Genomic DNA, 26693 nt, shown 5'->3' with positions numbered 1-26693 from the left:
TGATGGCAGGTAAACGAGGAAACAGGCAGTCAATTATCCAACAGGTGATTAAATATATGGCAGACAATGTCATTTGGTATGTCCTTCATGCAGAGGTTCTTCTTTTAATTCTTAAGTATTTTGGATTAAAAACATGAAGGCATTTAGGGAATTTTATTTTTTTATTATTGAAAAAAACAAAAACAGCTTCAAGAGATTTTACAACAGTTTAATCTTCAACTTTGAACCAAACCTACACTCTCGAAACAAAACAGACAAAAAAAAAAAAAAAAAAAACCCTAAAGTAATACAAGTGATCTTCTGTCCGGTTTTGGCGGTTGGACCAGGAAGAGACGGCAGGTCCTGCAACGGGAATGAGGGAAAACGGGATTTAAATCAGAAAATGACCTTCTGCTTCAGACTGCTTCAGGTACAGCAATGAAAAGAAGCTCCACCTCTGCCTTCTCGGAGAATCACGGAGCACCCGAGGCGGTTTTCTGAATCTGCTCCTTGAGGATGAGGATGCTCTGTCGCTGCTCCGGTGGGAGCATGGCGATCTGTTCTGGGGTCAGCTGCAGGACCTGCATGATCAGGGCAGCCTGGAAGAGGACAGGGAGACGTTGGCTGGTGCTGAACAGCATGGGAGCAGACAATGAAGGAAAAATAAAAATAAAACCCACCTTCTCCTGATCCTGTGTGGAGACCTGAGCCTGGCCTGGACTGAAACCTCCTCCTGATGGGGGGACCCCAGAGATGCCTGGACCCTGCATGAGGAGTTCAGTTTGAGTCAAGTTCAGTTCAATGGAATTGTGCAATGGCTTAATTAACCTTTGCAGATTCTCAGTTATCTGGGTCAACAGAAAACAGGCTTAAAACGGAGGCGGTCTTTGTCAATTAATGGATTAATTACCAACAAGATTCAGATGTCACATATGAACTAGTTAACTTTAATGTTCTTGTGGCCTTTATCCAAAGTTTCACTTATGAAAGGATTTGTCGAGGACAACAGCCTCCATGCACCGCCTCAACTATTTATCTGTTGTTTTAAGGACATAGTTTTCTTACCAAAGTTAAGGCTATTTCCTTTTTGTGCACAGACAGGCACTGTTAGATAAACAAGAGCTGTAAAAACAAGTTCCCTAAATAAACAAAAAAATGCATTTCCTGTAAGAACACAATGTGAGCGGTGAGGAAAGTTATCCAAAGCCAAATTCGTATTTGAATGGAACAAAAGGGAAAAAAAAGAAATCAGTGCCACTTTACAATAAGACTCTTAATAGAGGCTTATAAATGGCTTGAAGAAATATGATCTGTAAACACTTTATAAATCATTAACTTATGCATTAATAAAGGTTGAGAAAGAGACAAAAGTGACCAGTTTCTTGCCAAATCTATATTTGGCTAACATATTTCAAATCCTATATTTCATTAAGAGTTTCTATAATATTTCCAACTAAAGTACATTTCAAGCTCAAGCATTTGTAAACAGTTCTGTACCATGTGATGTTCTACTTTATCACTACGTTATAAACCACAACTATCAAAGGGAGCCTTATTATAAAAAAAAAAAAAAATCTTTAAATGGACAAAAAAAAAATCCCTTGAACCACAGAAGCAGAAAACTGCTGTAGAAGTCAGAAGCCGATATTCTGAACCTGATGTGTTAAAAGTTAAAGCTGAAGAATCCGCAGAACAACTAATGGAAAAAAAAACAGCAGAAAAACCTGAAAATCTGCACTGAGGTCTGAGCAAAAGACCACGTGAAAAAGGCCTTGAAGCCTAACTTAGTGAACAAATAAGATGCCGACATGCTAATAGTAGCATGGCAGCTAGTTTGGTGCACAGCTAGCGTTCGCTAACATGCTAGCTAACATGCTAGCTAACATGCTAGCTAACATGCTACTAACCATAGCAACAGTAAAGCAGCCAAATTTGCTTTGCTGCCTCATAAACAATACAGCTAGCGCTCTGCCATATTTTGAGCAGCAAGTTCTCTTTGGGAACCAACAGACACGCTTAGAAACTGGGTTTCAGAATAAAAGCAGTATTAAAATTCACATTCAACTAATTTCAATAAATAAAACTTTTATACAACAAAAATGCGTTAATTTTAGTACTAATAACGGTAACTACTCAGAGAAAACAAATATTTACCAATGGAAATATGCTGAAAACTTATTTTCTGTAATAACTATTTTATACATTTAAAAAAGACTGATTCATATTTCACAAGTAGATATAAAACTCCATAACAATCTTTTTAGATTTCATATAATAAAAGTAAATAAGCATTTTTATTAAAATTGCTTTTTCTTAATTAAAAAATTAATAAAATCAACCCTGCTTGTTAGCAATAAATAGCAATTAAGGACTCATGATTGATTAATAGCAGAAAGAGCTTCTCCAAGCTAATTGTATCAAGTTTAGTATCTGAACTAGGGCTGAAGAAGGTCCTGAGCTAATTCTGCAAAATGTCAGAGGTAAAAAACAAAAAAAAAAAAACAATCACCTGCAGACCTCACAAAATGACAGCAATGTTGACAAAGATGCCGATCTTATCTACACCTACGCTAACGGCATGTTAGTCAATGGTGGGTTTTGTGTATTGGTTTAATGGTTAAAGGTGTGTTGGCAGTCTGACATGCGTAGAAATCGTCTCAGCAGCTGAAATATTTTAGCGTGAATGATTTTAACCAAACAGCTGATTGATATAAAGCTCCCCCAGTTACCGGTCTTGCAGGTGGAGGAGCATTTGGACCCATCGTATGAGGGACGGGGCCCTGCATTCCAGGCACAATGGCGACCCTCTGACCCGCCACCGGCCCACGAGTATCCATTGCCCTCGGGTCACGGCCTGGAGGGAGAAATGCATACCACAGTTTCAGGCGTCCGTGTAGCTCAGGGGTGTCAAACTCATTTTGGTTGAGGGGCCGCATTCAGCTTAATCTGATCTCAAGAGGGCCACACGAGTAAACTCATTGCAAGATTAAATAGAACTAATAAAAGTGGACTTTTTGTTGATTTTTATATTAAGTTAATTTCACTTTTACACAATATATTATGAATAACCTCAGCGTTTTTAAGAAAAGTATGTGCAATTTCAACAATACTTTTACTCAATTAAACATTTACTTGTGCATTATGCATAAGAACTGATCACAGTGATTGTACAATGTTGAAAAACATTTGTTCACATTTTTTGGAACTTAAAAACACTGTCCTGCATGACAAAATACATCAAACAGATAAAAATTAAGAAATGATTTGAACTTTTCCACACCTGAAGCTTAATCTGCTAATTAAAACACAGCGCCCCTCGTGGACAATATAGGAACTGCATATTTTCAATTAAACGAAGTGCATGTTTTTTTCAATAATTGTTTTATCATTCTCTTCCTTTTATCTTGTCCACTTGTGAAAGTCAAATCTGATGAGCTCTTTGTGGCATCTTATTGCCACATTGCCAGACAGGACACTGGAAAAAAAAATTTTTTTTTTTTTTTTTTTATAATGATAATGCATTTAGCCACAGGGCCGGACTAAATTGTTTGGCGGGCCGGATCCGGCCCGCGGGCCGTATGTTTGACACCCCTGGTGTAGCTCAATCAAAAGTTGTGAAATAACGTTCAGATCTGATCCGCTCAGTGAATTCATTTGCCAGCTGGAGTTGATCCGAGCTAAGTAACCAAAATCAGAGAAATATAATCCTCATCAACGTCCGTTTCTCTTGGAGCAGATACCTCTGGGTTCCATGGGCGGACCGCGGGGCTCCATCATCGGCGGCCCTCGTGGCTCCATCATCGGGGGTCCGCGTGGGTCGACCATCATGGTTCGCGGTTCAGGCATCGGAGGCCCTCTCATTTCTGGTGGGGGTCCTCCTCCCATCTGTGGTATGTGTACGGGTGGGGCCTGGTGAGGCGGCGGAGCTGCCATGTAGGCCCGGCTAAACAGAAACACAGCGTTTAAATCAGAGGTCTTTGGTATCAAAATTCCTTTATTGTCATTGTACAAATAAAAAAAAAAAGCGCAACAAAATTTAAAAAGCAGAAGCTCTTGAATTCAGGCCAAAGAAAAAGTAGTGCAGTTCAAACAAATACTAGTTATATGCACACATTTGAATACAAAATATAAACAATATAATACAAAACTACCAGGATATTATGTTCAAAATGTACTTTGCATGTCTTTATATTGCAATGTAAAATTGTAAAATAAAAATTGTTCCGGGTTTGGAAAAACTTGTGGCGTTCACATAATGGCGCCACCACTGGGTGGCCAGGGACCCCCGTGCCATGTCCTGGCCCCCCCACTAGCCTCCCCACTGGTCAGTGTAAACTGTAGTAGCATCAGTTTAGCATTTCATCCCATTATGCACAGCCAGCAAGGCAGCCGCTCTTCTTGACCTTCTATCGCACTTTTATTTGTATCTGCCAATAAGTATCCCCATTTACACTACCCTTGTTAGACCGATCCATGCCGAGCACGGTTCCTCGCCTCCTAGTGACGATCTACGGTACTACTGCTCTCTGGGACTGAAGGAGGGAATCAAGCAAATCAAAATGGCGGCGACCGCAACATTCAGGAAGTTATGTTTGGTTATAATTGTGATATTTCGTTGTTTGCAGAGAGTCAGGCGCTCTTTGTTATCAGAGAACCGTGCCAGTGAAAAACCGGGCCGAGCCCTACTATCGAACTGGTCTAGATTTAGCGCGGATCGGTTGTGTCTGGCACGGTTCAGTTCAGATCCATTTACACTCGAAAGTTATCTCAGTTACCGAGTTCAGACTGGTCTCGGCACGGTTAAAAAAGGGTAGTGTAAACGGGGTATCTACTTTCCCCTGGTAATTGTTTTGTTTTTCGATAAATTAATAAATGTACACCTTATTCCTAATATAATTACACAATAAAAAGGAATGGTCTATGCACATTAGATCATTAGCAACATTAAAAATCAAAACAAACCAAAAGATATTAGTAGGTGTTTACTTAAGTCTTTAAGATAGTTTTCTACAGGCAGCTTTACTACAACAGTAGAATAAAATCCTGAAATTATGGCTTTTAGTTTCAGTGTGCCACCCTAAGAGTTTAAGTACCTATGAAACATTGCTGGAATCGTTACTGCGTTCACAACAGCTTTTGGATAGAAACTGTTTCTTAGTCTGCTTATTCTTTCCTTTATCGCTCCCAAACGCTTCCCTGAGGGTTAGAGTTCAAAGAGGTGGTGACCGGGGTGTGTCGTATCCATGTAAACTGGACAAAGATTTTGTGGCTCTGGAGGCCTTTATTGATCGTAATCAGATAGGAAATGGGCAGAGAGGGGGGGGGGGGGGGCTATGCAGCAAAGGCATCTGAATCCCATACAGTGTCATCGCGCTCTAAAAGTCACAGTATGCCTGCCTGCTCTACACCATAAGCAGGAAGCAAAGTAGTGGTCTAGTTCATGCACGCCTACCGTTTTAGATAGAAACCACATTAATGATGGAGCAGTTTCCACTGGTTCATTTCTTCCTGCCTGACTGGAAGCTGGCACTTTCACAAACATCCTTTTTGAAAATATATCAAATACTCCAGTGGGAGTGTCAAATGTGTCGTTTCTGTCCTTTTAACAATCCAACACGTCTATCTGTAGGTTCCAAAGACCATGAAAAACCCAGAGAGTGGGAATAAAACCCAGTCCGTCACGACACCCAGCGATTCTAGGTGAACTGACGATCAAAGATACTGGTAGTTAAGACTTTAAAGTCATGGTCTGAGAAAAGTTCAACCATTTAATGTAAAAAAAATATCTTCACGGACTTTATTTTCAGAACATTCAGTTTCTGCAAAGCTGGAAACTCCTAAAAGTAAATTTAATACATTTCAAGAGCGCATGGGAACCCCGAGGAGCCAAGCTGGAACAGAAACAGGTGAGGGAGGGGCAGCTGCGTTACTGCACGCTCTACACGTCCAGAGCAAACAGCAGACTCTCATTAAACGGACTTTAACCTGTAGGAATGGCATGAAGCACAACTTTTAACAGGAACCATTGGTTGCATTTTAAATGCGCTCAACCAGCCAATCGAGATGGACCGCCGCAGAACAAACGGATTAACACAACAAAGAGATGACTTACTGCTCATGATGCAACGGAGCAGACAGTAACCAGAACGGCTGAGTAGAAAAACACTACGCAAACAAAATAAAATCTATTAGAACCTCTCAGTAACTGGGGGCACAGCCATGACCCGGGCGTACGCTCATTTTGGAGACGGGGGGAAATTTGGCAACGCAGGTGAAGTGGTGAACTGCAGCCAGACTGCACACTGCAAAAACAGAACTAAAAATAAGTAAAACTTTCTAAAAATGAGTGTATCTGTCCTTGATTTGAGCGGGTAAATAAGATTACCTGCCAATGGAATAAGATTTTTGCACCTAAAATAGGAAAAATCCATCCCCATCATTTATTTCAAGTGCTGGATGTCTAATTATCTTATTTTAGGGGTCAAAATACTCATTCCATTGGCTGCTCATATCTAGGACAAAAACACACATTTTAAGAACATTTTACTCATTTTTAGGTCTGTTTTTGCAGTGCATCACTATCCCTGTCAGACGTCCAATTTCACTACATACCAGAGATTTTAATCACAGATCAACCTGATCATAAGCATTCAACAACAAAGTGCTAGTCATGCTTGCGCTGGTGACACATAACCGTACAAAAGGTGGTATGAAATGCATAAATAAACAAAAAGCCCACAAGCCATCATTAATCTTAAATAAAAGGTCTGTAACACATTTTATCTGGGTTTTCTATCATCACATTTCTGTCCATGAGGTTAACCTGGGTGACCTGTTCCACAGAATAACAGATAAAATACAGCAAGATGTGAGGGAGTTACTTTAATTCTTGTAAATATTTAAATACACTTGTGCGTAATGCTGCGCGGTGGATGCTTTGGCACTGCAGGACTTTGCAGATGAGAGAATAAGGAGGGCAGGCGGCTTCAGGGATCAATGGCCAATGACGATCGCTGACTAATATGCCGCTTTAGACTCCAACTAACTTACTGGGGACGGTGGCTACACCTTCCAGTTTCTGGGTCCTAACCTGCTCCCTGAAGCCCATAGTACAGAGGAGGTGCGTTTTAATATGCTTTTTCCAATGGGTTGGGTGTGTCGCGGATTCTTCACCATCAAAGGGAAATCTCTCACTCCTCCTTGTGTGCAAATGTTCAGGTGCAGTTTTGATCTATAAAGGAAAGCTGGTGTGCCTGGGCACGAGTTTATAAATCAGATTTTTTTCACTGTGTACTCCGTTTCCATTTTACTTTTAGTATGAATTTAACGCAAAGTTTCCTAAATGAGACCCCTGGGCTTTTCTCACTGCAACGCCTGCAGCTCTGACTGGTGGGTGAATGGACCCCAATGATCTGCAGCCGCTCTGTTAACGCGACAAAGTGAGGTTTCTTACTTGGGGTCGATAACCTCTCCGGTGACAGACAACAGAGTTCCTCCTCTGGGATCGTTGGGTCCGTCGCCCAGCAGCCCTCTAGGTGGGATACCGCCCGGTCCTGAAGGAAACAAGAAAAAAATGCAGAATATATCAAAGAAAAGCCAACAACACATATGATGAGTAATCTCTAGCAGCTCTGGGAGGGGTGAATGTCCTGGCTCTCACACACACGCCTATCATAGCTGTTGGCTTTAATGTAACTCTTGAGCAAACTGTGGTTTAGGGACAGATTAAAACAGGTCAGATCACACGAGGATTATGGTTTTCCTTTTATATGCATATAAATATTCTAAGCTCTTATGTAACAAATGAACACATCAGGACAAACCCAGATGCCAGGCGTGCAAATCAGACCTGGAGTGTAAATGTGTTGTTGTTTTGCTTCAGGTTAAATGAATGGGGACCAGCAAGACGTCACTTATCTAAAGCAAAATGTCCCACAAAAACACATCTTGTGTAATTTTCCTCTTAGTCTGACTACATTTTCTCTTAATATGTAAAAGTGTTCCTGCTCGACGACAACCAGACTGTCTCCTCTGCAGGAGGATTAATGTTTAAATGCGCCGTTACTATCGTATCTGTAAGATCCTGGGAAATATTAACTGTAAAGGGAAAGAAGAAGCTCTTTGTTTTTGGTCTGAAAATGTTGCTTTCAGCTGAGCTGGCAGTACAGAGAAAAAAAGCTCTGGCTGCTGGTGTCAACTTGACGCGTCAGGAGGGAAACAGGAAGCCTGCACTCACTTTAATATTTTTCGCTTTGAATAAAATGTCCTTTATGTCTGTTTGGAGGTGTACAAAAAGTCCCCAACATGTGAATGTAATCAATTTGATTTAGGAAATGTTCTCATTTTACCAAATTACTCAACAAAAAGGCACCATTTTAGCTTAAGAAGCCACAACACGCACATTTCCTGAGTCTAAGAAGTGACAACTGCAGACTTGGCCCACAGCACCATGGTTAAAAACCAGGCAGCTGGACTGTACATTCATCAGAGAGCAGTGAAGGGAAGATCTCCTGTGTCATGTTAATTTCATTCATCAGAAGATTTCACGTCTGTTGCCTGATTTAAAAAAAAAAAAATTTAAACACACACAGCAGAGTGATCCAAAAACCCACAAAGGCACTGAGAAATCGTCTTGATTGGCTTCAATTTGCTATCAGATGGTCAAGTTTTTTATGCTTAGGATAAAATCAGAGAGAAAAAAAAAAAAAAAGGAGCAAAAACCTTCTTGACAAAAAAAAATTCAGCAAATAATGGGAAGCTGAACCTGCTAGAACAAAGCTGCTCTGGTTTATCTACGCTGCATGTGAAAATGTCAAAGTTAAAGTACAGGACGAATTACTCCACCGGGACTACACACAGACCGACTGATGTTTCACGGCTAGCAATGCTAACTATGCTAATAAAAGATCCTTTACGACAGTTCACTGTTTTTATATTGAAATATAGTAAAATTATGTTCAAAGGGGCAAAAAGCAAACTAAAAGTAGTTTTGTGAGGAACTAAAGGTATATTTTTTAGACGAAATATGGTATGATGCCACACACCATCTCCAGTCTCTTCTTACGAAGCTAACCGCCGTGGAAAGGAGGTAGAGAGAGGCGTGGCTTGTAACGCATCTTGACTACACTTGAAAAAAATCTTATGAGTAAGGACTCTTTAGCCAAAGTGGAAGTGCATCAGTGGTCGCCCTGATAAGCGCTGTCTGAATATTTCAGTCAGTAAGGAAGGAGGTAGGAAGAGGAGCCTGTATGCTTCCTCTCACAGCTACTTTAGCATAGGAACCTCACAACGTTCCTTACTGACACTAAGAAGCTCTCCGGTTGTTAAATCTGACGTCACGGGTGAACTTCTGAGCCCAAATCAGATGTACATGACACTGTGGTTAATTCTCAAACTTGTATTTATGCTTTACAACGTTAACGTTGTATGTACTGCAGTTAGCATATGCAACAGGTTTAATGCTAACGTGCCGAGTGAACAAAATCGCACCATTTTAATAATTTCCTGGAGAATAACTTATCTTATCAACTGCAGCCATCTCTTCCCCTTCTCATCACATGGGAAACGATAAAATGAGAGCAAAGTGCAAGAACAGCAGTGGGAACACTTCTAATCTCAGAAAGCACCTGGTCTGTTTAGCGAATTTCTTGCTATATTTAGAGACTTTTCAGACCTATCCGGCGACCTTTTTTTCTAAAAAGTGACTAGTGAAAAATCTAGTGGCTTCCCTCTGTCATTGGTGACTTCCAGTGAAAGTAAATGAGCATCTGCCTCACAGACAGACAGACAGACAGCTGCTGCTGCCTCGTTCTGCAGTCAGAGCGACGAGTGCAGAGAGGAGAGCCTCTCTGTTTCCTCAGAAATGTATCACGCCCTGATTTAAAAGCAGGATAAAATATGTTTTTAATATACTTTTTATTTCTTCTCTGAAACTGTTGCACTAAAACAATTCCCTCAATTTTATTCACACACAGCTTCAATCCCGTATCTTGTTCTGTGCGTCTGATATGTGCTGTGGATTCAAGCAATGTATTAAACTCATAAATAATTTCATAAGGTTGATTTGTAGATCCAAACAAGTTTATATATTGAGAAGTAAATTTGTTAAATTGTAAAGAAAATTGAGATTTTAATAATAAACTAACTTTTATTACTACATAAACACATAAAAGTACAGAAAACAGGTACTGTTAAGTACCGGGTATCAGTACTGTATCAGTTCAAATGTGAAAGGTACCCATCCATAACTGGGAATGTATTTTTCCTTTTACTATCAACCAATCACAGCTCTTAAAAGACAGCGTCACACCTAGGAACGGGGTCAACCAGACCTCCCTACCAAGATAAAAGCTTCTGCCGTCTCCTGACTCGGAGTCGCTCTCAGCAACTATTTAAATCAATCTTAAACTAAGACCCCTAGGTAGGAATTTTTAGGCCAAGATAAGAGCTCTCAGAGTCTTTGTGAACACGGGCACTAGTGTATATTTTAGCCAAAAGTAGGTTTTCTCCAATACATACTCTGTATTTGAAATACATTTCAGAAGAATAATATTGCTTTTTAAGATATATATATATATATATATATATATATATATATATATATATATATATATATATATATATATATATATATATATATATATATATATATATATATATATATATATATATATACTGTATATATAGTCAAAAACAATCAGAAAGCCTTTTAGATTCTGACCCAGATCCAGCCTTAGCTTCATGAGATGGCAATTTTTGCTAAAGTTCTGATAGCACTCTCGGACTCTGTTCATTTTTTTAAAAGAAGCAGACATACAAGCAAAAAAAAAAAACAGTAGAAATAAAGCACTAAAATCCAAAGATGGCTTTACATTTGGACAGTATCCCTCCTGAAGCGTCTACTGATTAGGGCTGAACGATTTTGGAAAATAATCTAATTGCGATTTTTTTTTCTTAATATTGCGATTTAATGTGATTTTTTTTTCAAGTTTAATTTATCATGTCTTTTTAAACATATACAAACAACAAATCAATTTGTTTCCTCGCTGTGCAGATTAGTTGCTAAAAGACCCGCAGCATCTAAACTCAGAGCGGAAATGGTTGCGTTTTGCCTGCAATATATTTCAACCAAAATTGCAATTTTGACTTTTCTCTGCATTAACCACAAGCAACAAAAATGGCATCTAAATAAAGACGTTTGTAAACAAGGACTATTCAAAACAAGAACTTTTAATGTTTCTATTAATCAGAATATTATTCAAGAGAACAGCTTTGAGTTGATTTGGACATCAATCCTTGTTGAACATAAAGTCCAACCAACAAGCAAGTCTATGTATTAAACTGATTGACCTGTACTTAATGCTATGTATGATTATATAAATGCTAAAACAAGTAATAAAATTAGATTATCTCACTGCTGCAACTGTCTTCCCTTCCATGTTGAGGCAAACCCACTTTAAACATTTTACGAACACCTAATGGACGTGTCTAATTCCCTAATTGTTACATAGCCAAAAATTGCTGACTCTGCGATTTGGAAATTGCGTTTTTTTTAAATCACGATTATATTGAAAATGCGATTAATTGTTCAGCCCTACTACTTATCTGTCAGTAGACGCTTCACGCTGAGGGGGTGACAGTGATACCTTGAGGCCGCTCGATAGCAGCTGGTCCAGCCGATCCTGTGGGGGAACTCTGTAGGTTTCCTGAGCCAGCATTAAAGTGAAAAGAACAGGAGACACAGGACTCAAGAAAGCGAAGCTGCAGTTTGCGGCTAATCACATTGTGGCATGCAAACAGAGGGACACACAGGGCTGAGGGAGCGGTTACATTCAAAAAGGGAAAAGAAATGTACCGAATGTGCAACGGATTATTTTAATATCTGACTTGTAGCGACACAGAGAAGCCTAAACATGCTTTTGTAGGAAAGAACCATGTAGCAGTGATCATTAGCAGAGGGTTCGGTGACACCTAGTGATCTTTATGAGCCATGACAGCTGCAAAGCTCGCACAGAGAGCCGAGTCGGAGTCCTTGGACTTCAGCAGTCAGTGAACTAGATTAAATTTCCTTTACATGCTGTTAGAACAAAGGAAAAACTTTTGTTCTAGCAGACTCGACTTTAACAACTTCCAATTTAAAACAAATTGTCATATTTCAGAACTTCCTTGGAGCGGTTGGTTGTCCAGAAACAAACACGTTTTGGTTCCTGGCCGTTCTGGATAAGAAATCGAACATGAACTCCAACTAAGTAAAGCATCTGTGTTTGGACAAATGTTCAAGTCAAGGAAAATTCCCTAAGGTTGGACATTCCTGAGGTTGAAGCCTTCATTTCTAGTTGTTCATGTGGCTCCCACCGTTTGTTATAGAGCAGGCCACGGTCTCATTAAAAGGTAAATTTATTTCAACAAATCGGGGCGTAAATGTCGTTCATCTCCATCCTCTCTATGCCAATGCTTTAGAAATGAAGAAAACAGCATAATTATAGCTCTGCTTGTACAGATAATTTAATGCAGAATAGTCATCGGATGATTTATTTCTGCATTTTGACCACAGACTGCCGTCTTCCACGGTGTCCCGCACTGCTGTCACTGTTGCATTTTTAAAAACGCGCTCGGCACAGACCCACGCCGCATTTTTAATCAACCCCAAACGTGGCGTCTGGCTGCAGGTGGGTTTTCTGAACACGAGCCGCAGTCGATCAGAATCACCGCGGGTCCGAAAACGGTGAAATCTTGGAACCAGAAGAATTCAGATTTTCAAATCCAACTAAACCTTTCATGTTTAAGGCCAGGTGGGAGATTAACAACTATTTGTATTTGCTAAATGCCAGAATAATGACAGATGATGACGGTGTCATGCGTTTCTAGGCTTCTGACCGGTTTAATTCACAACCTGTGATTTAATTATAGACACACCTGCGGACGTCTTTTAGTGTAACACCTCAAACTTGCTGCTCGTTTGTGCGACGTCATGGTAAACGTCAAAACTCTTTGGGAACCATTCACTGCAAAAACGGATCTAAAAACAAGTAAAATGTTCTTAAAGTTAGTCTATTTGTCCTTGATTTGAGCCAGTAAATAAGATTATCTGCCAATGGAGTATCTTGACCCCTTAAAATAAGATAATTAGACATCCTGCACTTGAAATAAGATGATGGAGATGAGTTGTTCCTATTTTAAGTGGAAAAATCTTATTCCATTGACAAATAGTCTAATTTACCTGCTCAAATCAAGGACAAATACAGTAATTTCAAGAAATTTTTACTTATTTTTAGTTATGTTTTTGCAGTGTTCTCTGAAGCCTGAAGGTTCACCTAATCAACATATGAGGTGGTGCCGGCGTCATGATGCGCGGCAGGAGTGACCGGTGCACCTCGCAAAATTGACTCCATCACGAGGGCAGAAGAGTTATGTGGAAATATTGAAGAAAGCTTCAAAACATCAGCTGAAAAGTTAAAGATTGGGCACAGGTGTGTCTTCCAGACGGTAAATGGAGCCAAAAGAGTTAATAAGTGTCTTAAGGATAACAAAGTCAAAGTTCTGGAGCGGTTCTCCCAAAGCCCTGATGTCTGTGCAGAGCTGAGAAGATGTGACCTGCAAGCCTGACTCAGTTACACCACTTCTGCCGGGAGGAATGGAGCCGAAATCCAAGCAAAATGCAGTGAGACACTTGTGGAAAGAGACCCAGCAGAATTTGACCCAATCCTAAAATTTAAAAAAGGCCAATTTACCAAATACTGAGGACATTTATACAAACTTACCAATCTAAAAAAAAAAAAAAAAGAAGAAATTAAAATATGCATTATTTTGGCATTCAGCGATTAGAAATCATTTTGGTGATCCAAAGTGGCATAAAACAGGAAAGGTTTAGTCCAATTTAATGTCAGAGACTGGAAGACACTTTTCTCCACTATTTTATACAACGTACGTAAACGCGTCTAGTTTCAACGGCACAACAAATGACTGGAATACCTTCTGGATTTAGATGGTTATTGTACAACGTCTGTGAAACACTTTTCTCCACATCAGTGCTAAAATACTGTTACATTTAGCAGTTTTTACACTGCAAAAACAGAACTTGAAATAAGTAAAATGTTCTTAAAATGAATGTATTTGTCCTTGATCTGAGCAGGTAATTAAGATGATTTGCCAATGGAACAAGATTTTTGCACTTAAAATAGGAACAACTCATCCCCATCATCTTATTTCAAGAGCAGGATATCTAATTATCTTATTTTAGGGGTCAAAATACTCATTCCATTGGCAAATAATCTTATTTACCTGCTCAAATCAAGGACAAATACACTAACTTTAAGAACATTTTACTTATTTTTAGATCCGTTTTTGCAGTGTGGAATGAACACGGAGCAGCTTTTTGGGGTGTTTTTACACGTAGTCTGTTTTCCTCTGGTCCGAATCAGTTGATGAGTTTGATAACTTCGGTTCGGTTTCTTCGAAACGCCGAAAAGACTTCAAGCGAACCAGAACCTGTCACTATAAACCATGCGAGGACGTTCAGTTTGTTTATGGGGAGGGTCGTTCGGTTGTTTTGCATCTCCACAAAACGAACCGCTCCAAAGGGAACAAACAAACCAGAGTTTGTTTTAAACCACTGATTTCTATTTATTCACTGGATTGCGCATTGGCCGTATATAATAGACGTCGCTTTGAAGCCACCAGCCACCATATTGGTACTCCCTATTTTCCTCCAGTAACTAGGGAATATGTGCGCTACAGCATCGAACAACGATGATTTTCTCATGTTCAGGGGGGACTTAAGACTATTAAAATGTCAAATGCCATATACTTTTATGTTATGTACTAAAACTATCAAGTACTGAGAAAGTCATGTGCTGAAATACTTTGCATGTTATAGATATATATATATATATAATATAATATCAATAACATGCAAAATATTTCAGCACATAATTTCCTAGTACTTGTTAATGTTAGTACATCCACTGACTGTAAAATTACCTGTGAAACGTTTTCACTCAGCCAGAAAACTGCTTGTTGTTGCAACCAAATCCTATAAGATTCTGTGAGAGTAGGGAGTAGCAAGATGGCGGCCAGTGACTTCAGTTTTTCGGGCATATCAGCACTCCAGTGAATAAATAGAGATCAGTGGAGAAAACGCCTCGCCGTGAAAACACGTGTAAATCTTAACTCCACTCGTGGAGGTTTCACTTCCATCAAAACATCTGCTTGCAAATTTTCCAGTGTCGCAACCTTCCTGCAGGCATCAGACAACTGAAAGCCAAGCATCTGCGGTTGAACGGTATCATCCGTTTTGGGAGAGACTACAGTAAGAAATGAACAAGTATTACCTGGCGGCCCAACTGGTCCTGGTCCTGGTCCTGGTCCGGGTACTGGTCCTGGAACAGGCATCGGCCCAGGAACAACACCCATGTTGGCCGGCTGCATCATCTGAGGTGCTCCATTGATGTGCATCACAGGCTGATAATGAGACAAAAGCACAAATTACTAACCGACACTATAACGTGTGTGCCTGCTCTTTGTTGAGACATTATACTTTTATTTCCATTATCCAACTTTGATTAAACAGAATTATAGCATTTACAGTGATTAGGTGTGATGTATGTAATTACCAGAGGACAGTGGAAGCTCGTTTTATGATTTTACTTTAAGTTTATTCACAACCTGAAACCCCGTGAGCAGAGCAAAGCCTAACGAAGAGTTAGAAGGCAGGATTGATGTTTAGCTTACCACAGGCTGTGGTTGGGACACCTGCTGCACATTGGGCTGAGCAGGAGGGTTGACTGGGGGTGCTCCTCCAACCTGACCACCGGGAACCAGGGGCTGAACTGCTGTCTGACGATGCAACATTTTCTGTACAAAAATAAAACAAAATCTCAAAATCTCCTTCTTCTTTTGCCTTAGATCTAGTTATAATATCTAATAATGTTACTATTAAGAACAAGTTATTCTTTAAATAGCGGTAACAAATCTCATTCTCACCAAAGCGATCTCTGGGTCAACGATGCGCATGACGACCTGCGCCTGCAGCAGCGCGTAGGCCAGCTGCGGATTCTGCAGCAACATGTTCCTCGCCTCCTGGGGGCTGTTCTGTACACACAGCTGGGGGGAGAAATCGATTTTTCACAAATCAGCCTCCTTCAACTAATAATGGGATTAAAAAGTCTGGGTTACACGCCAAAGAAAAGCTTGAAAATGACACACAAGGCAGTACACAAAGATCCAGGGTAGATTTTTTTTATCTCAGAACTTTTCCAGATTTGCGTCTGCAGAGCTCTCAGTCCATTTAAGTTCAAACTTTATGAATTAATGCTAAAGTCTTTATCTCTATGTGTATATGGATGGAGATATTTGAACTTTAAACCTAGAAGGACATAGATAGGGATGGTAAACAAGATGGACGTCTGGAGACAACATTTTGACCACAGGATGGAGAGCAAAGTGTGCAAATCAAAATATTTTTCACAACTCTATTTTCTTTTTCCATACTCATCCTAGGGTTGGACACTAGTTCAATAATAAAACATAGATGATAGAAAAAAAGGGTCAATGAAAAGTTCAATAGAATAACAGTTTTCCTTCCTTTAGCATTGCAGCCTATCATGTAGGTTAATATTACAGTCATTACATCCTCCCAACCAATCACAACGCAGACCTTCAAAGAGTTCAGAGAGCACACTTTCTTTGTTCTTTTTTAAAGAAAAATGCAGTTTTGGTAAAAGGTTGGTTAAATAAAGGTTTGAATTCAGTGTTTGTGTGTTCTGTATCTAAAAATACAATATAAAATTGTATTGTATTGTATTTATCATCCAGTCCTAATTCATCCATACCTGGAAAGGAACTCAAAGGAACCATAAAAAGATAGAAAGCTACGTCTATGATTTCAGGTTCAAAATCTAAAAAACACATTTCTCTCATCGGGATACGGAAACATTGGTGCAGCAAAATATTTTTACACTTAGAGAAGAAATATCTGCAGACTGATGCTCCTATGGTGGATATTTTTAAAGCTGACTGCCAGATGTGTACAGACAGGGTCACTTTGTCAGACATTAAACAAAATTAAACCTATTTTTCTATAGATCCGTAGCTTTTCTGGCCTAGGAACACTTTTGGAATGACCTGGAGAGAGTTGTTGGAGAGAGGTGTGTCTAGATCCGTTACCTCAACCATACAGTCTCAGATAAGCAGAAGACATTAAGTGGATGGATGGATAGATAAAACAAAATAAGCCAATACTGTAAACCAACATACCTTCATCTGTTTCATCAATTCAAACATCTGCTCAGGTGGAAGACTTGCCACAGCTCTGCTGATGGACTCTGGAGCCTCCTCTGGTAAAACATTATCTCCATAAGGAGACTCAATAATGGGGGCTCCGGTTCCCAGACCTGTGCAGAACAGAATAGGCTGCTTTTTTGTTGTTGCAAAAAACAAAACATCTGTTATCGCAACCCCTTTGTGTAGATTAATTCAGTGACTTACTTTTGAGCTCTTCCTTGTTTTTTTCACTAGCTGCGTTGTCAACTCTGAGAGCCCGACCACTAAACTCTCTCCCATTGAGGTTCCTCATGGCACTGAGGGCCGTCTCCTGGTCCTGGTACTCACAGAAGCCATATCCCTTTGGCTTCCCCGTCTCCCTGTCATACACCAGCCTGAAATAACAGGGAACGTACAATCACAATCACATCTGCACAACATAAACAAGCGAAGGACGACGCATTTGAATAAACGAGAGCAGCGCAGAGAAGTTCTTTTCAGCAATTCAGCTAAAAAACCTGATTCATTAAACATACTGATATGTTCACTGGAATAAATGCTTGATATATTTCAAGCATTTATTCCAGTTAATTCTAACAGTTATGGCTTAAGGTAATGAAAAGCTCAAATTCTGTTTTCTTGTAAGAGTGAAATATTATACATACCCAATTTTAAAAAGAGAAGTGTAAAAACAGATATGTCACTCGACTGAAAAAGTCTGCTCACTGTAGCTACTGCATGTTGTGCGGACTAAATTCTTGTTAAATTTGCACTAATTACTAAATATGTGATTAATCTGTAGCACTACCGAGTTGTTTTAGAAGCCCAGGTTGCCTTGACTGCGGCCTTCAGCTTGTCTGCATTGTTGGGTCTGGTGTCTCATCTTCCTATCGACATTATCCGATAGATTCTCTGTTGGGTTTAGGTAAAGCCAGTCTACTTGCTAATTAAGCAAAGTGATAACATGGACTTTAAACCCCGTTTTGGTACTTTTGGCAGATACCAAGCCCTGCTGTAGATGAAATCGGTGTCTCTATGAAAAATGTCAGCAGAGGGAAACATCAAAGGCTGCAGCTGTGCTGATGTTGGAGTTGATCAGACCAAGTGGACCAACGCCAGCTTCCGCCAAGTCATCAATGGCTATGAAAACTTCACAATAGACATTATGTAATTTGATTTCCAAACAAGGAGTCCTTGGAACCACTGAACAGCACTCCATTTTCTCCTTGGCCCAGCTAAAGACTCTTCTGCTATCTCTGGTTCAGGAGAAGCTTATCAAGTGTTCCTGCTGGACAACGTCTAGATCAACAGTCTCTGTAACTGTCTACAGTCTGCCATTACGCACTGCAAAAAAGGGAACTAAAAGTAAGTAATATTTTCTTTAAATGGGTGTATTTCTCCTTGATCTGAGCAGGTAAACAAGACTATTTGCCAATGGAATAAGATTTTTGCACTTAAAATAAAAACAATTCATCTCCATCTTATTTCAAGTGCAGGATATCTGGTTATCTTATTTTAGGGGTAAAAATACTTATTCCGTTGGTAAATAGTCTTATTTAGGTGCTCAAATACACCGATTTCAAGAAAAATGTACTTACTGTTAGCTCCCTTTTGGCAGTGCGTTTATGTGCGTATTTCTATCCGTTTAATTGCCTTATGTGATTATATTCTAGTTTAATTAGGGGCAATTATATATATACACATATAAAAATCGATGCAAACATTCATGTGTGATTTTATTCCAGCAAAGTTGTACCAAACAAAATCTCTCCTTTACTTACCTGAAGCTGACAACAAGTCCGGCTTCAGAAAATATGTCTTTCAGCTGCTCTTCTGTGGCTTCATACGGAATGTTTCCAACTGAAAAAAATAATAAAAACCACGTAAAACAAAAACAAATAAAAAAAGAAGATGCTAATATTTACCACGAAGAAGCTGTTTGCACGTTAGCGTCAAGTTTTGCCCGTCCGCTGCTTGGCGGTCTGTGTAAGCTAGGTCTCCATTCATTAGCGGATTTAGATTTTTGTACTATTTCCTGCATAAACCGCATTTATTAAAACTGAACTTACCGAAAACTGATCGTAAAGACCGATCCACGGCTGGGTCTCTGTTCGCGGCGGCAGCTGCGGCCGCCGCAGCCACGGTAGCTGCAGCAACGTTCGCCATTTTGGGGACCGAAATGAGTGTGGCACCGGAGGATGTCGGCATACTTAGACGCCTCATTACGTGTTGTAGCCACTGAGCTATATTATACACTGGAGTGCTAATCACCGTCTGTTTGAATGAGTCGCTTTGAAGCCACCAGCCGCCATATTGGTACTCCCTATTTCCCCCAGTAACTAGGGAATATGTGCGCTACAGCATCGAATAACAAGGATTTTCTCATGTTCAGGGGGTGCTTAAGACTTTTAAAATGTCAAATGCCATATACTTTTATGTTATGTTCTAAAAATATCAAGTAGTGAGAAAGTCATGTGCTGAAATATTTTGCATTTTATTCATTTAAATATATATGTTTAACATTTATAAATATATAAATAACAATATACAAAAACATATATTTACATATGTGTATACATATATATACATATATACATATACACATACTTATATATACATATATATATATTTAATATGAATAACATGAAAAATATTTCAGCACCTAATTTCCTAGTAGTTGATAGTGTTAGTACATCCACTGACTGTAGAATTACCTGTGAAACGTTTTCACACAGCCAGGAAACTGCTTGTTGTTGCAACCAAATCCTATGGGATTCTGTGAGAGTAGGGAGTAGCAAGATGGCGGCCAGTGACTTCAGTTTTTCGGCAAAATCAGCACTCCAGTGTATTATATAGCTCAGTGGTTGTAGCGCATTCTGCGTCGCCGCCATATTGGATGGGTCTCTCCTACGCAAGACTGCCATTGGGACCGACGGGAATAGACGTAGAGGGAGCAACTTTACCCGTATTTACTGCAGTTTACGGTTGTAATTACCGGTGATAACAAGTGATTGTAGATCACGTGGTGCCGATCCCTATTTTTGGGCTGAGATTAGTTCTGAAAATTGGTTTTACTTGCTGAAACCCAACAGATGGGCCATAATTGTATGTTTATTAATCTGTTATCGCAATATTTCACAAACTAACCCTGAATCACATTGCCAAATTAAGCCCTGGAGTTACAGAGTACCAACACATGCAAGAAGCTGTGTAAAACAGATATTTTTCAAGGGTCTTAAGCTGCAGCCCTATTTGCAAGCAGGGTAGTGTAAGACACTGGAATGACCTGGAAAATTTAAAGAACACTTTTCCAGGCCTTTAAAAAACAGTGTATGCATATGTAAATGCATAGCATGCAAAAAATATGAAGAGGTTATTGTTGGTGTGTAGAGAAGGCTCAGGATTGTACATGTGGGGATGAAATAAATTTAAATGGACAATCTAACTTGTTCTTTATTAAAATGTCTAATATGATAATCTACACATTTATCAATATGTACTGCCACATGTATCCTTGTTTAACAGCATAAAACAAAGTATTTCAGCATGAAAGCACGCATTTATACATTATTTGCCATATATCTGTTTGATAAAGAGCATACATTAATGAAAGACGTTGTTTAAACAACATATTTCAGTATGAAAACATGTTTTTTATGTGTGACCGCGTACTGTATCATAACCACATCGCTGCTGTCTATAAGAAACCTAACAGTGTGCAAATTGGATAAAAAAGGTAGTTGTGATTTCTTTTAGTTGGCGAAACAGCTTCCTTGGTACAAATAAATGCACTGGGGGTGCGCGAGAGACCCTTCCAAGATGGCGGCAGCGTTTAAACGTCAGCTCCAGTGCGCAGCGTTAAGTCCTTGGGGGCGTGCATGTTAGCAGGACAACGTCCGGTTGAAAGAGGGGGGCGCCGCGCTCAAACACCAGCAGCGCGACCTCTTTCGACCTCTTGAAAAATTTCCCCAACGCTTTCCGGTTTTTTTAATTTATTCCATTATTAACTTTTTGCGTAACGTCAAGCCACTTCGAAAGACAACCGCTCATCTCTTTAGAATACAACCGACGTTGTTGCTAGGGTAACCGTTGCCTCGCGCTGCCCTCTTTTTCCCCAGCAGACAGCGAGATGGACAGAGCATGGAGGGTTACAAAGTCATGTTTGCCTACCTGAAAAAAGTAAACCAAGGGAGCTCGCCCATCGAGATGCAGCTTTTCGACAACAGAGCAGAAGATTAGGTCAGTACTTGTTTAATTTTTCATGTTTTTTTATTTGCCTTTGAAAAGCTTACAACTTCCCCCTCATGGCTTTAAATTGAAAAGAAAAGTGCTGGTTCGGACGAAGAGGGAAACTTTTCAATTATAAGAACTGAAGTCCAGTTGTCTTTAAATGTTTTAATTATTTTGTTTTTTTTTTGCCTACTTGCTAGCAAAAAGTAGCCGTTAAAATATTAGAAGGGTGTTGCAGTTAGCCAACAGTTAACACCCGTGGAGGCTGATAAAAGGGAAACTGAGTTTCACATTTGTCATCCAGCCATCCATCCATCTATTACTTACACACTCTCACACAAACTGTACCTTGTGTTCAGATTATTTACACATTCCATCACATTTTAACCAAAATCTTGGATTTAATGGTTTGGAAGTAAAAGAAATGGACACAAGATTACAGTTTGTTTGTTTTTTTGTTGTTGTTTTTTTTTTTAAAGGGACAGTGTGTAACTAATTTCGCTTTTAATTAGCAATAATGAAGTACTGCTTTTATAAATACATATTCAGCCACAGTCTAATAACATCACATCAAAAATGAAAGCGTTCTCATAGTTTAGAATTAGCTGTTTATAAATACATGTCAGTGCACCCAATGGGAGGCTCGCTATTTATGATTTCGGTCACAGAAAGGGGACAAACTTGTCAGCCATATGCGTTTTCTCTATGTTTCTCCTAAGTGAAGACACACTGCCTGAGGTGTATAAAACTATGGGTTAAAATAACTGTCAATAAACATATGCGTCAGTCTGAATTTGTAAATGTTAAGTCAATAAACTTGAATAAATTTAAGATTTGTTTTTGTTCCTTGTCAACTCATACATGTCATTACTGCCACCCACTGGTAAGGAGTGTAACAGTCTCAGCAGGGGTTGTACATTTGTGATATGTACTATATTGTTGCAAAGTTGTAACTTGAATTCACAACCTCTAAATTTGTATTCTGGCAGATGAAACATCTGATGTCACAACAAATCTTAAATTCATTCAAGTTTATTGACTTCCCTCGGAGGGATACCACACAGGCTAGGATATCGGGTCAAGAAAATCCAACATGTTGAATATCCCCGATTTTAGGTTGGCGCGTTCTTCCAAAGAGATCAGATCAATCAACACACCACACGTGGCAGGAATATCTCAAGATAATCTCAAGGGCCCGATACTTGGGGGCCTGTCAGAACGATAAGATCGGCAGTCGGACAATCGGGCTGCTGTGAACCAGCCTTTAACTGGGCAGCAGTTATGCGTTGTAATCTGGCCTTGATAGAACAGTACGCACAGGGAAATATACTCCATGAAAGCTTGTTCGAGGCAGCTGAAGAATAGTGTGAAGGTTAACCTTGCAACTGTGAATGGAACAAAAAACACACCAAATCACGTAAAAAACAGAGCTCATTCATGTGGTAGAATCGTCCAATCAATGTCCCCAACTGGATAAAATTGTAGAATCAGGTCTTGAAAATAATGTTGACAGACTCTTTCCAACCAATCTGATGGAGTTTGTCCTGTTCTGTAAAGATGAATGGGCAAAGATTTCAGTCTCTGTGTGTCCTAGTCTGGTACAGACGTGCTTCAACAGACTCGTAGCGCTTATTGCATTTAAAGGTGGTTTTGCAAAGTATTGTGATATATAAATTAATTCCACAGCCTTCAGGTTTTTATTTATGGAAAATGTTTTAAAACTATACACAATTATTCCTCCTCTTCAAAATAAGGGTCCTACTTCATGTTGATACACTTAGACTTAGACAAACTTTATTGTCATTTTGTATGTACAGAGTGCATACAAAATGAAATATCGTTGCCTTCAGCTTACGACAATGTAATGAGATTGCAACTGGAATAAAATAACATTACAATATAAAGTGTAGCAGTGATAGGAATGTAACAGTGCAGGAGAAAAACAGTATTTAAAAAAGTGTGCAGAAGAATGTTCCACCATGTTTATAGTGCAAAAATAGTGGTGCAAAAAGGCATTAATTTAAAAAAGGCCAATAGTGGCAGTGCAAGATAATAATGGTGCAAAAATGCAGTAATCGTTCAGTTGTGTACTCTTAAATTTAAATTGGTTATAAAAGTTCAGCAACGTTTGCAGTGCAAAATAATTATGCGAAATGGGCAGAAAGTTCAGTTCTGTGCGATGCAGAGTCCAGTTCAGAGCTCAACAGTGTGATACAGCACTTAAAATCTCAATTGAGGATGAGGTTTAAAGTTGTATTGTGACAAGGTGTAAATGTCTTTGACTGGATTACTTTCTCACATCACTGTGGATATATATGTTCCCACACTTGTTCACAATTTTGCTTCTTCTCATTGAGGTTTACAGGCATTTTTTCCCCTTCTTCTGCAAAAGTCTCTTTAGGTCCCACCACAACTACTCGACTGATGTCGAGACTTTGACTGTGGGCCATTGCTATACGTTGATTTAATCAGAATTAGAATTCTGAATGATTTTCAGCCATACCGTTTGCTGCTATTTTGGGGTTAGTTTTCCGTTTCATGACCCAGTTTGTGTCAGGATTTGACTGTCAGGCAACATCATATTTTGTCCCTAGAATAATACATTTGTATATAGAGGAACAACCTCCACCACTATGATTGAGAGCTGGTGTGAGGAGTGTCTGCTAGTATGATTGATGTTTTTTAAGCGTGACATTCTGTATTATGGCCAAACATCTCCACATTGGTCTCATTTGTTCAAAGAACATTGCTCCAGAAGTCTTCTGCCTTGTTGGTATGCAGCAAGTGATACTTTACCTCCTTAATCCCGAGTCTGTTAATTTAAGAATCAGAAGAGAAATATCCTAAAATGTTTATAAATCCATGTTAAATGAAAGTTTCACACCAAGCTAAATAATCAATATTTTGTTAAACTTTAAATAGGCCAAACTGTGTTTATGTTGCAGTAACATACAACAGAAAGTAATGTCGGGGACATTTATATGCGAAGAACCTCAACGATTCCCTCTGAGCGATCCCTTGGCAACAAGGGAGGATGAACACCGTTTTAACAGGTTAGGAACGTCTGACAGAACCAGACTCAGGCAGGGCAGCCATCTGCTGCGACCAGGGACAGCAAGAGGGGGAAAAAAGACTGGAAACAGAACCACAAAAAAAAAGCAGTAAATGTAAAAATCTGCCAGGCCTATAACAGCATGAAGAAAATAGATTCACTCCGGTGTCCACGCTGAGTGCTGTAGCGGTGATGCAGACGGACCACATGTGCGCTACTCTACGTTTCCAGCATGTTTACACCTTTGATCTCTCAATGTGATGACGTCATTTTTACTAACGCCAGGTAATATTAATGTCTCCTCGCGTGGACGAAGGTGAAAACAATTATCTGGTTCCACTGGGGCTCGAACCCAGGACCTTCTGCGTGTAAAGCAGACGTGATAACCGCTACACTATGGAACCGGCCGCTGACAGAGCTCCCTCCCTCCGCTCATAGACGACACCGGGAACGGCAGCGGCCGAAAGTCACGGCGTCCTCCGCGCTGCCGCCAGCTTCCGCTCGCCTGGCCGCTGATCCTCCGCGCTCAGCTTCAGCCGCTCCTGTCTGCTTTCCGCGGAGCGTCGCGTCCTGCTGGGACGGAGAGCTTCTGTCTCCGGTCACACGGAAGCGCAGCCCGCGGACTGCCGTGGTTTGTCCCTCTTCTTTCTCGTCTCCCGCCCCCCGCGTCGGCAGCGAGTCGGGATTAGCGCTGTGAACAAAGCTGATTTTGCGTGGATCGTGATTCACGTGTGGACGGTCAAACTGGAGGAAATGGCTCGCCGCTGCGTCTCATCACCAGTTTATGATGTCATGCGAATGTATGGCACTAATGTGTGCGGTGAAGAAAAAATACGATCATTTTACAGTGATCAAGACAAGTTTGACAGAAAGATCACCACCGTGAATGTCATGCTAATTTCAGGGTCTTTAATTATCCTTTTAACCCCTATTTCGCGGTGTGGGAGAGGTATTACAACAAAAACAAAACAAGAAATGGGCGCAGTTTGAATTTATTTCGCATTTTTTCCTAACATTTGGTCAGAATTGTACATATGCAGCCTAAATGTTTGAGCTGAGAACCTGCATGCTTTATGTCCCCATAAACAAGCTTCTTGCACAAACCTGGCAGGACATATGAGCTCATTTAGACGGGTTGGTTTAAGGGGACGGACATCGAACAATCTTTGTCTGGTATGTCCCAGAATAAACAAACCGGTGGCAGGCATTTGGCTCATCTGTGTACTGTAGTTGGAAATGGGATTATGATTACGTCCTGAGATTGATCAGGGGCCTCATATTGCTTGATTGATTTCAGCACCACTTTTCCTGGCGGTACATTTCCGCTGATTGAGAGGCGTAACAAACGTGCACATAATGTAGCCGGCCAACCTCAACTCTACTGAAAATTTGAGGATTGTGCCTGAATGACCAGCAATTTCAAATTGGCTTCCCCTTTCTAGAGGTGAGTAGTGTGGCCAGGAATCAGCACTCCAAGGCCCTCGCCTGCCACCCCAACTTGCATTGAAAGGAGTCAGTTGAGGCGGTTCGTGGATCTGATGCCCCCTTGGCACCTCCCATTGGAGGTTTTCCTGGGAGGAGACCCTGAGGAAGACCCAGAACCCGCTGGAGCGACCAAATGGAGGATGTAGCTCAGGAGAGGGATGTATGTGGATCTGTTGCCCCTGCGAACCAACTTTAGATAAACAGAACACAACGGATGAGTTGTGTACCCAAAATGTGTACTCAAGTAAGAGTAGCATCGATTCAGTATATTATACTTAAGTCATCTAAAAACTGTTTTAAGGACAGTATTCAAGTATTTGGTAAAACTTCACTGAAATACTGCATAAACTGTTTGATCATAATATCTAGGTTTTTTACAAAATGATGTAAACAGACAGACAAAATTATAGAAATGTATGTAAATCTGGTATTTTAAATATATATATATATATATATATATATATATATATTTGATTGAGGTGTCGTAAATATAACAGGGAAGCCGACGATTATACTCCAGCAGAACTATAAACAGTGCAACTACTCCAAGAAGTACTTTATTTACAAAAACGTACTCTGGTAAATATAGCAGGTTTCTCTCTACATCTGCCCATTTCTGATAAGAAGAGTTGGCAAGTATCCAGCCAGGATTATGACAGATGCTTGTTGGTCGCTACGAAAGTATGGT

At 39.9% G+C, this 26693-nt stretch overlaps 1 protein-coding gene and 1 non-coding gene across 3 annotated transcripts; both read right to left on the bottom strand.

Moving 5' to 3' along the window:
* Window positions 1–147: 147 nt before the first annotated feature.
* On the bottom strand, window positions 148–19433 carry cstf2 (cleavage stimulation factor, 3' pre-RNA, subunit 2). 2 transcript variants are annotated; one of them, XM_021316057.2, is made up of 14 exons: window positions 19308–19433; window positions 19020–19098; window positions 17464–17633; window positions 17233–17369; window positions 15961–16080; window positions 15709–15831; window positions 15309–15438; window positions 11625–11684; window positions 7433–7532; window positions 3720–3922; window positions 2709–2833; window positions 660–743; window positions 435–578; window positions 148–342 (listed from the first exon to the last, which is right to left on the bottom strand). In XM_021316057.2, the coding sequence occupies exons 1-13, from the start codon at window positions 19402–19404 to the stop codon at window positions 453–455; spliced, it is 1554 nt and encodes a 517-aa protein (XP_021171732.2). In that variant the 5' UTR covers window positions 19405–19433; the 3' UTR covers window positions 148–342; window positions 435–452. The 2 variants fall into 2 exon arrangements, with proteins under 2 accessions (XP_021171732.2, XP_012717287.3); XM_012861833.3 differs by lacking the exon at window positions 11625–11684.
* Window positions 19434–24851: 5418 nt separating this feature from the next.
* Window positions 24852–24924, bottom strand: trnav-uac. Its single transcript has one exon. It is a non-coding gene; the product is annotated as a tRNA-Val (tRNA).
* Window positions 24925–26693: the final 1769 nt, after the last annotated feature.

This window comes from Fundulus heteroclitus, chromosome 23, assembly GCF_011125445.2.
Source record: "Fundulus heteroclitus isolate FHET01 chromosome 23, MU-UCD_Fhet_4.1, whole genome shotgun sequence".
In the NCBI taxonomy this organism is placed as follows: domain Eukaryota; kingdom Metazoa; phylum Chordata; class Actinopteri; order Cyprinodontiformes; family Fundulidae; genus Fundulus; species Fundulus heteroclitus.
This window is presented reverse-complemented; position numbering and strand designations above follow the sequence as displayed.